Source organism: Malus sylvestris, chromosome 5, assembly GCF_916048215.2.
Source record: "Malus sylvestris chromosome 5, drMalSylv7.2, whole genome shotgun sequence".
NCBI lineage: Eukaryota > Viridiplantae > Streptophyta > Magnoliopsida > Rosales > Rosaceae > Malus > Malus sylvestris.
In genome coordinates, this window is record NC_062264.1 from 38,730,988 (window position 1) to 38,747,833 (window position 16,846).

The 16,846-nt window shown below is 36.1% G+C and overlaps 1 protein-coding gene and 1 pseudogene across 9 annotated transcripts in view; both read right to left on the reverse strand.

Annotated features, from left to right (window-relative positions):
- Window positions 1–15,232, reverse strand: part of LOC126622469 (probable LRR receptor-like serine/threonine-protein kinase At1g56140) — a 56,236-nt gene extending 41,004 nt beyond the window's left edge. For 2 of the 9 annotated variants that reach the window (XM_050291273.1, XM_050291274.1), the window contains exon 1: window positions 14,756–15,208. In XM_050291273.1, the coding sequence (XP_050147230.1) occupies window positions 14,756–14,867 (112 nt within the window). In that variant the 5' untranslated portion in view covers window positions 14,868–15,208. Of the gene's footprint in view, window positions 1–5,744; window positions 6,108–7,398; window positions 7,827–7,915; window positions 8,067–8,214; window positions 8,447–8,557; window positions 8,769–8,907; window positions 9,027–9,147; window positions 9,313–9,411; window positions 9,608–10,624; window positions 11,011–11,246; window positions 11,309–11,413; window positions 11,459–11,646; window positions 11,710–12,064; window positions 12,131–12,314; window positions 12,387–12,467; window positions 12,540–12,645; window positions 12,721–12,803; window positions 12,876–12,965; window positions 13,038–13,142; window positions 13,215–13,331; window positions 13,404–13,529; window positions 13,602–13,830; window positions 13,903–14,026; window positions 14,099–14,252; window positions 14,473–14,570; window positions 14,632–14,755 lie in introns of those variants that run through there. The other 7 variants (XM_050291268.1, XM_050291262.1, XM_050291269.1 and 4 more) reach the window with 7 other exon arrangements.
- Window positions 7,087–16,846, reverse strand: part of LOC126622475 (probable LRR receptor-like serine/threonine-protein kinase At1g56130) — a 36,667-nt pseudogene continuing 26,907 nt past the window's right edge.

A 16,846-nucleotide genomic window follows, 5' to 3' on the forward strand; every position in this document is an offset into this window, starting at 1 on the left:
CACCGTTTACATATATAATCTTACGTGTTATTCTTGTCAATTCTGAAAATAACTTTTTGAATTTTTCTCAACGACAAGATATTTGATAATGTGGATGGCATTAAATTATCTCGTAATCAAAAGATAACGAGTCAATGGACAAAGTTGAGGAATTGGGAGGTGGGCTCGTTTAAGAAAGAAATCAAAATTTAACTTTAAAATGTCCAGTTTGTGAACAACTTGTAATTTATGAAAAAAATTGTTAAAATGAAGGATCCTTTGAATTAATATAATATTTTCAGTCGTCATTTCGTTTCGAACTTTAGTTTGCAAAGGTATATACTTACAACATGATTTTTGTAATTATGTTTAGTCATAAAGGGTTTGGTACACAAACAACAAATGGTTGCCACAATTCTATAGAGGACACAAATTTAGGCTATTTTTTTCACTTCCATATTCAATATGTGCATAATGTTTGGTGTGAAGGACATTTTGTACTTGTCTGTAAGGAACTATGAAAATGAATATTTCAATTTACCATATACAATTTTAATCTCTTCCCAAGTGGTGGATTGCCCTAGTATATAGGGTCTTTCTTTCATTTCACTACATCCCGAATTCAAACCTCATACTTTCTTTCAAGAGTATTTTAGTTCTTTTTATAGTTTACTGTAAAAATATCGTTTTTATTCTTTTTTATAGCCTTTTTCATTTTAAAAAGTATCTAAACACTTGAGTAACATGTACGTGTAGATAGGTAGATAGGTAAGATAACGTTACGTATATTAAGATACGTGCGAGAATACACTGATTGAGGAAAAACCTAGTTGTATCCAAGAGACATACATGCAAGACTAGCTCAACTTAAACCGAAAATAACTAGTCAAAACATAAAACTAAGCTAGTTGGCCTCATCACTTCTAACTATTGGACCTACGACTTGTAATTGTATGATGCTAGTCCTTTGTGGTCAGTGGACCACCGCAATGTGCCTTTTTTTGTACACTCAAGTTTTAATCCATCTCTATCAAGTCAAGGAAAATTTAGGTATGCTAAATCAAAGTAAATTTAAGTATTTTTTACCAAAAAAAAGAAAGTAAGTATAGGTATTTGAATTGAATTTCTCCAAATCAAGTAAATCTTAATAAATGCCCCTTCTGTTTAGAGGATTTCTCGCGTTGGAGCTAGAGCCCAAGTAGGAAATTCCTGGTGCCCAAGCCTAGTTTCCACCTCTCTAACAAGCTTAAAAATGAGTAAATTGTAAGAATATGAATATGAGATAAGATGATTGGGCATTAGTTGTTTGAGTCCAATAAGAATAAGAAAACCTTATAGAAGATGGAATTCAGTTCTTGGCAGTAGAGGATTCTACTGCAGAAATAAACTGATTTGAATTAGGAAGACTTAAGTAGTTTTCCATAAGGATTTTAATAGGGAATCCATATTCTAATGTGAGAAGGATATGTGTGTACATATATATATATGGCAATCTCTTCTCTCACAGGTACGTGCTTTTGTTGGAACTGAGTCCTATTCTTGGTTAGAGCAATAGTATCCTGACAGAGAGAAGAAGAGTTGCTGCGTTCAGATTAGTAGTGAACACTCATGGCTGCATACAATGGAAATTCTTCAGGTCAGTATGTTTTACTTTTATAAGGATTAGTGTTCTGTGTTTTTTGATCTTGGTTGTGATTTATGAAACTGAATCTGATCGGTGTAATAAGTTTAACATAAATATGATATAAGTACGTACTATATATATATATATATTAGCATATATATGAATTTATAAATGTATGGAAGATAAAGGGGATCCACACGGCCAACAAGGCGGCTCAGAGATAAGAGCGCAACGCTGATTACCGCTTCTTGCACGACTGTGTTTCGGATATTTTCGCCCAGTGTCTCAAGTCTGATACTGAAAAATTTCATCATCACAAGGATCATGAGTCATGACCATGACCATCATGATGATTACTGCTTGGAGATTACCCAAGCGGCTACCTCTTTCCCTACCACCGCTGATCATCATATGCTGTTCAAAAACATTGCAAGGAAGGTTTTCCCGCCAGAATCATGCCGCCGAGAAGGGGATGGTAGTGTTTGTTGTATTGACCGACTGAGGAAGGAGGTTTTGTCGTCCTTGAGAAAAACTATGGCGCCAGAGGGCTGGGAACCTGCCAACCGGTGGGGTTATAGAGCGGAGTACAAGCGAAAGCAACTGGCTGCAGCCAATGAGATTGATCCTGGCGATGCCGCGCTGCTTCCGCATGACATATTAAGCTATCTCAAGTATCCCGAGCTCGAGCAAGATGCTGATGTTAAGTGGAAGAAAATGGTGAAGGTCTACTTAAAGCAGGGGAAGCTGAAGAATTGGCTGTGTGTGATGTCGACAACTCCTTGTCGGCGGGTTTGGCGGTTTTTTCTGCAGGTGCAGCTTTCTTGGCTTTTCTGGCTCGTTTTCTACTCTTTCCCTGCCAAATTTATCCATTGTACGTAGAAAATTAGAAATCGATAAGTAAGGCTCAATGCTGGCAGTAAAACAAAGACAGATAAACAAAAGGGAAAAACTAAAAAATAAATCACGTGCAGATAAGATTTAAAAATATTAAAAAAGTTAACCATCACCCAATACTAATTTGTAAGCAGGTGAGACTCCAATAACAGTTGAGAATTTAGGCACAAACGACGAAGAATGCAGAATAAGCTGAATGAATCTTCCAAGCATACACTTTAGAGAACAATGCACACATGACAGTCTAGAAAAATGCAAAGATAAACTCAAATGTAGTAAATATTGGGATAAACCACATAGCTAAGCTAGCCATATCCCGTAATATAATGAATAAATTCAAGGTTTTGGTTAGAAGGTCCTACTTTGAAAGGAATGATTTTACTGCAACGAAATGCATAAAAAGTGAAAGCAAGACACCAGTTCCAAGACATGTCCTCTATCATAACTGAAATTGCCTATTTAGTGGGGCTTAAGGACTCAGAATTTGTTGTTTTATGTGCCTAGGATCTGAAAAGAAGTATTCTTCGTAGAATAGCCATAGTTTCAAAGACTAGGACTAAAAACAAGTTAATTGTCTGGAAGACAAAGGGTTTGTTGCAAATTTCAGTTATAAACTTGCATAGGCATTACCTGATCGTAGTCCTTGTTAAGTACTTCCCAAATGAATCTTTTAAACCGCACCACCTCCTTGCTGTTAAGGTACCCAGCAACCTAAAAAACAGAAGCATGAGTTCTTCCATATCGAAATTCACAAACGAAAAATAGAAGCAACAATCACATGGGAATCCAAATCGCTATACGGACTACCGAGTGGGCTATGATGGAAGTGTTCTCTGATGGGCAGGTGGGTGTAACTTTCAGGATCTCTGGTTAGGTGTTTGATTAAATTTATACCCTTAATTATCAGACATGGAAAATGTGGTCGATTGTCATGAACCAAGAACTGAACTTTTCACAATAACTATGAAATAAAATTCCAACAACGTCGCATGCAAACTAAAAATTCTTATTATCATCGAAATATTTGAGCACCTACCTTGAATTCATCAACTTATGGAGAATGGGCGGGCAGACACCATTCGACGAAAACAATTCAGAAAATTGAAAAAAAATAATAAGAAAGCAATGCCTGCTTTATCTGCATACCTCGGAGTCGTCGATATCTGAGACATCGCCATCCGCAGTTGACATTGCAGCTTGCCGCCTTCTTTTGTAAACTCTCGGTTCTTTTGAATTTTATGTAATTTTAGGTATTCAGCTTTCGTGGAACTAGAATTTAAATCGACAGGAATGTCGGCGAACAAACAAGAACCGACCTAGTTCAGTTTCCCTTTTAGAATTGGAATGGTGGAACCCAACCATGCTGTTCTCTTTGTTCAAATCAAATTAAATCAGACCAGTTTTGGTTCTTTGAATCAAGCAATAGAGTTAGTAAGTGTAAGTTAGATGTTAGACATTAGATTTGATTCTAGTTTCATTTTTTTTTTAATGAAAAAAAAGGTAATAACAGACTAAAAGTCCAAAATCAACAGGGCTAGCCCCAAAATAGTAGGAAAAATTAATCAAGAAACCAGAAATACTCAGCCCAATCTAAAAATCATGTGGTTCTTTTTTGGTAAACAAAACCGTGTGGTAAACACAAACGGCATGAATTACATCTTACATTGTAGAAACACATTACTATTCCTACTGTTGGAACCAAATTCGCGCACAATCGTTGATATACAAATAATCGTTGGAATCTCTTGAACACCGATAAATAGGAGAATTGTTTGGGGGATGTAACTAAATTAAAAAATGATTGCCTACATATCTCCTTGTCAAAGAGGGAGAATCAAATTGCATGTAATTCCATGCATGAGTTGGATGAGCATGTAGAGATGTGTTTGAGCATGTATGCGTTAGATAAGATATCAGATATGAGTTATATCTCCTTGGAAGGAACCCTAGCTTGGATATTTATAGATGAGATCTTTCAACTCTTTGTCAAATGCTTATGCATATATAAAGCAACATATCAAAGCCAATATTCTCATGCTATAATCATGCAAATGTAAAGTGTAAAACAATAATTTATTCAGCAATCCAAACACATAAAGCGTCAGTCACGTTAAATAAAATGATAAGAGCAAGAATTAAAGCTAAGTAGGTAAAAGATTATCCTAGCATTTTGTTGTCCTCAAACTTCCATTACTTCAAAACCCCTTTACCCACACCAACCCACATTTTTTTTCTCATTAACCGACTCCCTCTCACCACTTTCTTTTCAACTCTCTCCCAACCTTCCAAAACCTCTTTATTTTCCTTCTTTTCTTCCAGTTCTTTCCCTTCCGGTAGGGGCTATTCTCACACCTTCACTTCCCACAAACATCCCCTTCTTCCCACAAACTCCTCTCTCTCTCTCTCTCTCTCAGTTGTTTTCATTTTTATTCACTTGTTGCTCTCACTCTTTTTTTTTCTTTTCCTTGCCTCTCACAACTCCCTCGACACCTCTCTTTCTCTTTCCTTCTTTTATGCTTTTCTTCCACCCCTCATCTTCTTTAATATAGCTGAAAATTTGCATATGTAACAAGAGTAGAATTGGTGAGCAACATAAAATGGAGATGTAGGCTAAAGAGGCTAGCTGAGAAGGCCTGCTCAACCGTACATAAGCTGCTCAAACTGATGTATAGGCCAACATACAGATTAGGTTGTCGAGCTTTTTGGATATTATAGAAGAGATGATAAGGAACAATTTTTGTGAAGGAAATGTTTTTGTTTGATCACAGTAAGTTGGATTTTTAAGCTCCAAACATGACTATAAGGTTTTCTGCGGATTTTTAAGGCTGTAATAGTATTTTGATTATCTGGAATGAATGGACAGTTAGATCGTTCTGAGACTTTGATATGTTAAGGTAGAGAGAATAAGGAACAATTTCTATGAAGAAAGTATTTTGATATGAGTAAGAGAAAATGTAGTTTCGAATCTCATATTTGGATATGTTGTATTTAACGAGTTAACGAACAACTTTCTTAAAGAAGGCTTTTTAATTTGAACTAAAGAAAATGGTAATTTGATCTGCAAAACAGATATGACGAATTTCTGGTTCTTGAATTTCTTTCTCTTGATAAGTAGAAGAAAATGATGATGAGTTTGGTGTAGAGATTTGTTGGGTAAGCTCTTATGCATTTTTTGGGATTTGTATGTGATTTCTTTCTCCGGATTCTCATTGAAAAATAGAGGGAGATTTGGTGGTGCTTCATGGAGTTGCATTATGGTGTTTCACTAGAACTTGATAACACACACATTCACATAAACACACAGTATAGGAGTCGTTCGTCAAAGTGACTACATCCACTGGGGTTTGCTTTCATTTGTATTTCACTAGATATGAGAGACTTACAAATACAATGAAAAATGACTTAAAGCATTTACAGAAGGTAAGAAATGGATGATGAAAGAGGAATGGTCTGAGAAAGAGAACATTCATTTTGCTAGTGTGTTCTTGTTGGTGTGGTGTTCTCCCTTTTTTTCCTCGTGTCCTTCTAGTTCTTGCTCCTTCCTTTATAGGGATCATATGAGATCTTCCTTCTCACAACATGTGCAATCTAACTTGAGGATAAAAGCTCCCTAGTGTCCCAATAGAAAGACACCAAGTATTGTGCAAATTATTAGCCATAATATGTGTTCAAATAGCAAGACAACATGTGTTAAACTAATCATTAATAATGATATGTGTTCCAATAACAAAGCAACATGTGTTGAGCTAATCCTGAACAAAAAATATCATGTAAGATGGATGCATGTCTGGATGCATGTCTAAGGCCACGTTAAAGTTTATCTTATGGTAAGCTTGTTGGAACAAAACATATGGTAACTCTACAAATTGGTAGGATATCCGGATGGTGAATTAAAAGCTCCAAAACCCATGGTTATAATCACACCTCAAACTAAAACCAAAAGAGTAGCACACTATTTAGTTGCTAGTGGCACGCAAATGAGAAATACAAAGCCTAACAAATCAATCTACAAATAAAGTGAAACATATATGTATTTGTTAACTAATGAAAAAAAGAACTTGGTATATCAAACTTTAGCATAATACACAAATTAAAAGTACTTCGACACTTATATATATACCCACTTTTTAAATTACGGAGTATTACACTTGCAAATGCCTCTTGTATAAAGTTGTTTTAGTCCTTTCACGATCAACCTTAACATACACGACATTGTTCACCTTTTAACTCCAAGCATGAACTTTCCCCTCCTAAAAACTTAGGCTCCAAATCATTTCAATTGTCGCCTAATTTTTTTGGGAGGAAAGCCCATATTTGAATCCAAAAGTAGAAAATGTTATGGTCGTTAGACCTGAATAGTTAACACTTTATAACAAATATACTTATAATTTTGAGTTTGTTTTTGTATTGCATGTGGTTTAATATTCTAGTGAATAGATTATTAAGTTTCCACACAGATGTCCCGGTTCGGAATTCTCCCCTCATAAATTATTAAAAAAATCGGTAACAAATTGAAATTTAAATAAAAGTTAAGGTGACAAATAAAAAATTTGCCTTTTCTTCCCTAGTCTGCAACTGGACCATCAACATCAAGGCTCAAATCATAGACCCAAAAAGGCCTTATTAAATTATATGAATTCCTGAACATATTCTTAAATTTTAGTGGTGGGATCTCCATCCAATGGTGGTGGTTCATGAACATATCTATAAACATTTTGTATGAATAAGTAGAATATACATCCATTTGCTAAGATATATTCAAATCTGGCAAGCCAGTCCCCTGCCCACTACCAAAAGCCAAAGCTAAAATACAATTACAATTAATTATTAAAATGTGTATTATATAAAAGGAAAGGGTGCACAAAGGGATAAAAGGAGCATGTAGACCTGATATTTATCACCTTCCTTCTCCTCTAATGCCAGCGAGCAGTGATTGAGTGACGTTTACAGGAGAAGGCGCAGGGTCAATCCAGGGAGTGTCAGCACCACTTGCATTGCTGCCTCCCGGCTGATAGTTGAGGCGAACATTACTATCCTTGGATGCAGTTGATGGGGTATCATCCTCCACCAAAAATTTACCTGTTGAAAATGTTGTTACATCTTTAAAATTATAATCTGTCAAATAGCTTGGCTTCGACATGACAGTGCCTGTGTCAATGTCTCCAGAGAGCATTGCAACCACGCGTGACATAGATGGCCTTGCCATCGGTGATCCCTGCGTGCACAGGAGAGCTGCTCTTATCAATCTAGTTGCTTCGGTTTCATCAAACTCTGTCAATCTCGGATCCACCAACCCCAGAGTTTGGTCATTTTCATGTAGAGTCCATACCTGAAAAACATTATGCCACGATCAAAGGAAAGTATAAATAAGTTTTTCACAACAATGCCTAAATGAAGCTAGGCGAATGCAATTCCTACCCATTCAAGAAGATAAATCTTTTCTGGATCCAAGTTATTGTAAGAGTTTGGTCTCCCACTGAGGATCTCCAAAACAACGACTCCAAAACCAAACACATCAGCCTTCTCTGTCAAATGTCCAAACAATGCATACTCTGGTGCCAAATAGCCTCTGCAATGCAAGATAATCAAATGGTTGCACAATGTTGCTTGAGATCATTAGAGGCATTATTAACATGTGTGTTAAAATTTCATGCAAGCATAAATGTGTGTGGCCATAATCTATGTATCCTCGGGAAAAACAATAAAGGATGGCTTACATTGTCCCTGCAACCCGGGTGCTAATGTGGGTTTTTTTGTCATCATAAAGCTTTGCCAGTCCAAAATCTGATATTTTTGGGGAGAGTTCTGCATCGAGCAAAATATTACTCGCTTTGACATCTCGATGTACAATCCTTGGCCTTGACTCCTCATGAAGGTAAGCAAGTCCTCTTGCTGTTCCTAACAATATATTGAATCGAGTAGGCCAGTCAAGGTGCAAGTTACTTGTTCCTGAAATATTAGTGAACACGTCCAATCAAAAACATTTCTTAACAATTTTAGAGTGCTTGAAACTACAGACAATGTTGTTTCTATGCAACCTAAAAGTAGATAGGTTTGTACCAAAAAGTGCCTGATCAAGGCTCTTGTTTTCAAGATACTCATAAACCAAAATGCGCTGGCTGCCTTCGATGCAGCATCCATACAATTTCACTAGATTCCTATGTTGCACAGCAGATATGGTAGCAATTTCAGATACAAATTGACTCTGCCCTTGGTGAGATGCTACTGAAAGTTGCTTCACAGCCACTACTCTCCCATCAGAAAGTGTACCCTACAATGTACAAAGAAACACAATTTAGTGACATGAAAGGAAAGAAAAGAGAAGCTTTATTTTCTTCTCTTGCTCGCTCTCTCTCCCTTTCTATTGTCATTACTTCAAGTACATGATACTGATGTAATATGGATTTCACCTTATAAACAGGGCCATATCCTCCCTCTCCTAACTTATTTGAAGGATTAAAATCTTCAGTTGCAACTCTCAACTCAGCATAACTGAAAGTATTTGGTCGAGGGCCTAATCCAAGAATATCTACACATTCATGAAACAGTGTGACATAAGTTCTACTTTCGTGAAAGTATTCGTACTTGTGTGTGTTAATGTCAGAGCAGAGGAACCTGAATTGGATACCACTAATAATATGGTCGTTTACCTTCGTTGTCCTCTTTTTCTGATGTTTTCCTCCTCATATATAGAATCGCCAATATTAGTAGCAAGCTCACAACTCCAACAGGAACTGCAATACCAACTATCAACCCAGTCCTGCTCTTCTTTCCTGGAGTAGTTGGTGGAAGCCCAGAAACTGTTGGTGTAAAATCTGAGAGATAAAACAGACGCATTCTTCAGTGTCAATTAACAACAAAAAAATACATTTAAACCATTCACAGGAAATCTCTAATAGTTAACACAATTATACCTGAAGCAGCATGGACGGCTGCTATTAGTGGGCCGTAATCACCTGGTGAAGGTATGCAACAAGTCCCTTTACCAGCCCAGAATAGATGAATTTCAAGATAATTCTCTGACACGCTAACATTGAATCTTCTCTTAATTCCTACGTTAACCCCACTTGCCTCCTTGGATATGTCAAAGTCCTTTTTCGTGCGGGTACCCTAGCAACCAAATGAAGAGCTAGGTAATACTTCTAGTCTCCTTTAAATCATGAGAGACTTTAGATGCGGTCCCTAACTACCAATGTCCTCTGACTAAAACCTTGGTAGTTTTCAGTTTTTTATTAAAGTCTTTGACATTAATGTAATAATATATTTTTACGTAGGTTATTATATTTTAAATTAAAAATTGATATTTGTAGTTGTTTATATTAATGAGATTTTAAATGAAAACCATAATTTATGGGATTAAAAACATTAAAGGATAAAGTATACTCTCTAATATATTGTGTGTGTGTGTACACATACATACATGCATGGGTTCATCAAAACTAAACAAAAAATTATTGTACCAAAACATGGGTACATTTTTCAAAAATAAAATAAAATGATATTAGGCTTAATAACATATTAAATTTCTTGCATCAAACTACACATAGATACATTTTCAAATCAACAAAATAGAATGCGCCCTTTATAAGTTTAAAAAATGGATTAGAAGAAAATTTAATGGATTTTATATGAAAAGGGGTACATTTTTTATATTAAAAAATGGTACATTTATATATAACAAATTGATATATTTAAGAATAAGTACATTTAAGATTAGAAAAAATTGAAAAATATATGAATGGGTACATTTAAGATTAAAAAATTAATGGGTACAAACTTATTCTAATTTTAATTTTTAATTTTTATTTTGGAAAGGTTTTGAATTGAAAATTAATTAGGAGTTTAATAAGGGTGTGAGTATTAAAACCCTAAATCAATTATTAATTTTTATTTGGAAAAGTTATGTAACTGACATGCAAATTCATCAATAAATTAATGCTTGGAACTTTAATCAAAATTTGAAAACTAATAAGGTCTCAATCAATAAACATTACTAACTAGGGACCAAATACTAATTTTTCCCTAAATCATTGTCTTTAGTTAAGCTAGCTTAAAATATCGAAAACCTGCCCAACGAGTCTTACTTCAAATAAGTTAGATTTTTTTTTTTTCCATAAGCAGCCTTACCTGAATATAGATATCAAATACACGCCGTCCTAGACTTTCCCAAGTTTGCTGAATGCGCTTATCAAAATCCGTCTCTGCAAAGTGCAATGTTACAGTGTAAGGTCCATTCTGAAGACCCAGGCCATAGTATCTCAGTGATCCTGGGGACAATCTTGAAGTCTGGAAGAGCTCCGGGGTCACATCTGTTCCGGTGACATGTTTAAGGGTATTTTCCAGAAACGATCGGTTCACTCCTTCAGAAAACATACCGACATTGCTGACAGCCCATTTCTCTATACTGGTTACATTGAATGTTGCTGGACCAAGAGCTGAGTCTTCAGCATCATACAATATGCCATCACGTCCCTTCATTTCCGGTCCACCACAGTTGATTGAGAAGTTTGCATCTGTAAGTTTCATGTAATACCAGAATCTACCCATGATTAGCAATGAAACTTCAAATTGAAGACTCATAGTAATGTTTTTCAGTCACATGTTTCCGACCAGTTATGCTTATTACTGAACTTATGAGAACATGCTTGCAATCTATATCCATATGCATACATAACTAGAGAAGCAATGCCTTCTCTAACATGAGGTTGCGTTAAAACAGTAATTGTTGGGTGACATAAAAGCAGATTACATCGTGGGGTATCTCGATTGCATGGAAAATTTCTCTGGAGGCAATTCAATCCAGGAAGAGTACTGCAAACACACAGAACAATTATTAGTTATCCAGATAGAACATATAGTGGAAGAGTAGTGATAGTATTGCTTGTCGAAAAACCGGCAACAGAAACTTCAACTCACGTTATGTTTGACTTGTCAAATGTGAAGTTGTTGACCACTAAGTTCCTGCATAAATTCATTAATCAATCAACATGTGAAGAAATATATCTCGGTCAAATGAAAATTCCATGTACAAGATCAAAACTTAATAGGCAAGTAGCACTGTGAGAACAAATCAGAGTCATATTTTTTGTCTGAACATATTCTGGGGATTTAAACTGTAAAATGAAGGGGAAAGATAAAAGGAGATGTACAGTTGCGATATTGTGGTCACCCACTGGGGAAAGCTTCCTGATAAAAAATTGTAAGACAAGTCTCTGCAAATAACAAAATAGATTCAAAAGACACAAAATGCATGAAAGTTATAAGAACTTGTGTAAGATAAAGGATTAGAATGCTTACAAAATGCACAAACACATACATGCACGTGCACACACACGTACAAAGTACTGGTTTCAGTGTCAGTAGACTCAGTACATTCTATATGACTACTTTTAAGAAAGGGGTGTGATATCCACACACCCCTTTTTACTTCTCACACACCCCTTGTTAATTTATGTCCGTTGATCTTCTTCTTCAATTCATCCGATCCGACAGTATAAAACTTAAAAGGTGTGGAAGAAGTAAAAAGGGGTGTGTGGATATCACACCCCTTAAGAAACGAGGACTTACATAGTCTGAAGTCGATTGCTCTTTTGGCTTGGAAGAGGTCCGGACAGACTATTGTTTCCAAGAAACCTGGCCATTTCGATTATCGTAGAAGGCACCCAGAAAAGAAAAAGAGATGAGCAAGAAAAAGGTCAGATGTGCACAAAATCTAGAAGGATTAGTCCAGATCTTCAATCAAAGTAGGGAATGTTAAAGATTTGATAACTTATGCATGATAAGGCAGGCAAAATATAATAATAAGGACAGGGATTACAAGGATGTAAGAGAACTCATGCTGAACAAAGAACTTGGGAGTTGGCCTGTCAAATTGTTGAAACTCAGATCCCTGTAACACAAAAGATAAGTTGAGAGGAGCAATCAGAATGAAAGAAAACTAACGTTGGGACTCAAGTTTATTGGTACGTACAGTATCTTAAGACTTTGATATTCTCCAATATCAGAAGGGATGGTACCAGTGATTAATGCGTTTCGTAGTTTTCTGTTATTCACATAAAATTTGATAAAAAGTAGATGGAGTAAGATATCAAAATTCAAAAGGAAAAGGTTGGATGAAAGTATATGGATCAACAAGAATCTTCACTTACAAATCAGTCAAGTTCTTCATTTTTTTTATGAAATCAAGAGAGGAGCTCCTCCCATGGTATATATCACTGATTTGCCTACATCATTATATGCAAAATAACTAAAATCCCGTCTTCGGAGAAAGAGAGAGAATTACAATTTATGAAACATTTGTACTTACAGAGACTTCAATGAGGTCAGTTGAGAAAAGCTGGTTGGTATTGGGCCTTCGAAAGAGTTCCCTTGAAATCGCCTACAGAAACATATAAGAAGCTTGTGAACAAATTATCCATCTCAGGTCTGCTTTCATAAACTGCATAAGATCAAAATTTTCTGAGCTTACAAAGAAGTGAGTTGTGTCCAATTCCCTATGAAATCAGGTATCTTTCCTGAGAAAGGACTGTCCGATACCCAACTAAAATTCAAAAAGTTGACTTATAATAAGCTCATCCAAGAAAAGCAATCTCAAAGTACTAGATAAACGAACAAATCTAAAATACAATTTAAGAGCCGTTCTTACAAGACTTGCGTACTGGTGAGCTTGGCAAATGTTGAAGGAATTTCACCACTGAGTCCACAGCTGTCCATGTAACTGTGAAAATCATAAGGCAACTGATTAATACCCATTTTATACGATAAGGTGCAATTTTTTCTTATGCATAAGGAACTAACATGTAATTCAAATTTGATGATTTAACGAACCACTTACATTTGCTGTAGCTTGACTAAATTACCAAGTTCTGGAGGGAGTGTTCCGGAAAAATTATTTGTTCCGATGGCCCTGCAAGTCATGTTGAACAGGCAAACAATTACTTGAAAGCAATTATTGAAGAGTGATAGAAGGTTCTGTATCTAATGTTTATGACACAAAATTTTACTGTACGCTTTCTCATTTTTCATGGCTTACAGCATATTTAGCTCCTTAAGGTTTCCAATCTCCTTGGGGATGGGCCCAGAGAATGAATTGTGGCCAATTGACCTGAATGGAGATATCATTGAACTAAAGATAAGCACCATTACATAACAAGAAACTAGTACTGCATTATTTAATAAAAACATAATGGTTTTGTGTAGATTACGATGTAAATAATAAAGAAAAGGGGTAAAGAACATATCTGTAGACTATGATAATTCAAAATAAGTATACAAATTGCGACGAGTGTCATCAGAAGTATGAGTACTTAAACAAATTTTCTCCCACGACTTACAATACAATCAATGCAGACATTTTGCCAATGAATGCCGGTAGGTGACCTTTGAAATAATTCATATCGATTTTCCTACAAAAATTGAAATGAAATGTAATCATTAACTCTTAATCTTATGACATCACCATAGTGTTAATTTCCAATCGATAATTTTGATGAACCAAAAACAGAGAAGGGAGTTGGAAAAAATTCATACAAAACTGCGAGATATCTTAGAGCCAAAAGTTCTTCTGGAAACACCCCTCGTTTGAACAGAGTTTGCACTCTCCTGGAAAGCAAAAAGATTGGACACTTAGAACTTTATAAAATGGAGTGGCAGAGTCAAATTATTGAGTAATATATATATATATATATAGTTACAGCTAGCGAAAAATCAGCATTGGCATAGAAATCTTGTTCATAAAGAGAGTAGTTTAACATACAGTTTGGTGATGTGGCATGTAGCATTGTTGTTGTAAGAACAGTCGCAAACGATGGCTGGGTTGTTATCGGGGCTATCAAAGTCGGTGCCGTTGATGGCAGATCCACTGCAGGGTTCTCCACTGATATTCCACAGCCCCGGCACCGGTTGTGTGTCCCATTGTTCAAATATTGAGTTCAACGCCCTCACTGCACTCTCAGTTAATTCAGTCCTTGTGTGTACTAGAGTATATCACACCATAATTTGACTTGTGTTACCACTTACCAGACTATTTCGAATCAAATGAGAGAACAAATTCATTGTTACAAAGGAAAATTACCCTTCATTTGGATGTTTTGTATGTGGGAAGAAAAAAGGCTTTGCAAATAAGTTCCTCGAAACTTCATTTCATAGTCGAAAAACACTTAAAACGTCATTTTGTTGAGGGAAAAAAGCCCAGTTCCTGGTCAAAAACACTTAAATGTGGCAAAGTGCGTATGTGTAAGGGGGAGAGAGGGAGATAACCTTCAGATGGATCAGTGGTAGCATTTTGAGCAAAGGACAGCTGAAACCAGAAGCAGCTGAGGAAGCAGAGTAATAGTATCCTCGTCATTAACTTCATCTTCATATTGTACATGTGCAGAACTTGCTCTCCTCGACGGCGGGATCTTAAACGGCCACACTTATATTCCGACTGGCCAACACTTCTCCATTTTCGTCAATTGAACTCAAATCAGACCCAGAAAACAAAGATAACGATCTCGACCTCAAGAACTTAGAATCCAAAAACAATCTCCACGATTTCAGATCCCTCTGCTATCCCGTAGCTCCCGCGCCAAGCCGTTTCAGGTGAAGCAAAATAAATACAACGTTTCATAATTCGAAGAAAAAGAAGAAGGCTAGAGTAATTTGAAGTGAGTCGGGAGAAAAATGAATAGGAGGAAGACAGTGGTACAGAGAAAGAAATAAAAAAAAAAAAGGAAGAAAACAGGTAGAAAAGAAGAGCAAGACTCCGGGCGGATAAATATACGAAGGCTATAGCAGCAAGATGGTTCCAGAAAAAACTAGAAAAAGAAAGTAACAATAAAATATTAATATATTTTGATCCAAAAATAAAAAATTAATATATATATTAAATTAATAATAAAATAATGAAACAGATCTAACCCACCGAAGCTCAAGGATCAAGTGATTCCGACCTTCGAAATTTTATCTAACGGCCAGGAATTCTTGTGCTTTTTAAAAGCTTCTCTTCTTTTAGCCGTTGAATGAAATTTAGAGGGTCAGGATCACTTGATCTCCGGGCTCCGGTGTGATAGATTCGGAAAGGATCTGTACTCATAAAATAACAATAGATATATACTAAATAATATAATAATTGAGTTCCACTTATTAGTCTGATAATGCACCAAACACTTCATTAAATTAATTCCACTTAGTTTATACTAAACTAGTCCAGCTTAATTTCTAAAACTAATCCTATCTAAGATAATTCAGTACAACAAACGCATCTTTAAATTTTAGTCATATATTGACCATGTCTACATATATGATATATTTTGTCCAAGTTGCCTGCTCAAATGGACCACTTTTTTCATTTCCCACCTGAAGTTGACCAAGACTTTGATCACATTAGTTGAATAGTATATTAGTTGACCAAGACTTTGATCACATTAGTTGAATAGTATATTAATAGGGACATTGTGCTGCTTTAGTGTTGAAACTAGACATCATGCACGCCATATAGTTGAATTTTATATTGTAATATTACACATTGTGCTGCTTTAGAGCAAGTCCACCTGAGGACATTGTAACAGCACTCAACCCATTTATCCAATTCATTGAACAGTAATAGACTTCAATGAATAGTAATAGGCCAAGACATCTCCACTCCTAAAAAAATAGCCTAGTCAATTTTATTAAAATATTATTTTATAAAATAATAAAAAATAATATTTTTATTTTTAATTTCTGTCGATCCGATCATCAAATCAACTATTCCTCCTGCTTCCTTGTAGGGTTTGGTTTTTTCAGGTTTCTCCTCCACCGCCAAGCCCTCTACCAATCCAACCCCAATTCCTTCTCCTCTGGCCACAAAATCGATTGGGAATCCCACACCATATCGGCATCCTTGTTCTTCAATTTCGTCGTCTTCGCCGTCGTTATCTTTGAGATTGAGAATCTTCGCGTCCTCGGTCCAGACTTGAATAATTTGGCTCCAAACTACTGCATGGCCAATCATTCTCGCTAAGGCTCTCTCTTTCTCTCTCACGCCCTTCCTTTTCGATATTCTTCTTCCAATCCCTTTTTCTTCTTTTTTATTTTTTTTCCCTGTGATTTTTCCTACAAATTATGTAAATCTTGGGTTTTGGGTGTTGGGATTTGTTGTTGTTGTTGTTGTTGGTATCAAATTGTGCGTTTTTGGGTTGTGGAAGAAATTGACACCTTGCCCCGAGAGACGGAGGTAATGGGCACGCTCAGGCGGTCGTTTTCATCTCACCGATTTGATGACCATGACGTTAGCCTGACGTCATGTAGGCTGGTCTCTAGCTCAGCACATTTTGCCTCGGTCTGTGGACTGGCTTAGGCTGGGTGCCAGCCAATCTACTGGGCTAG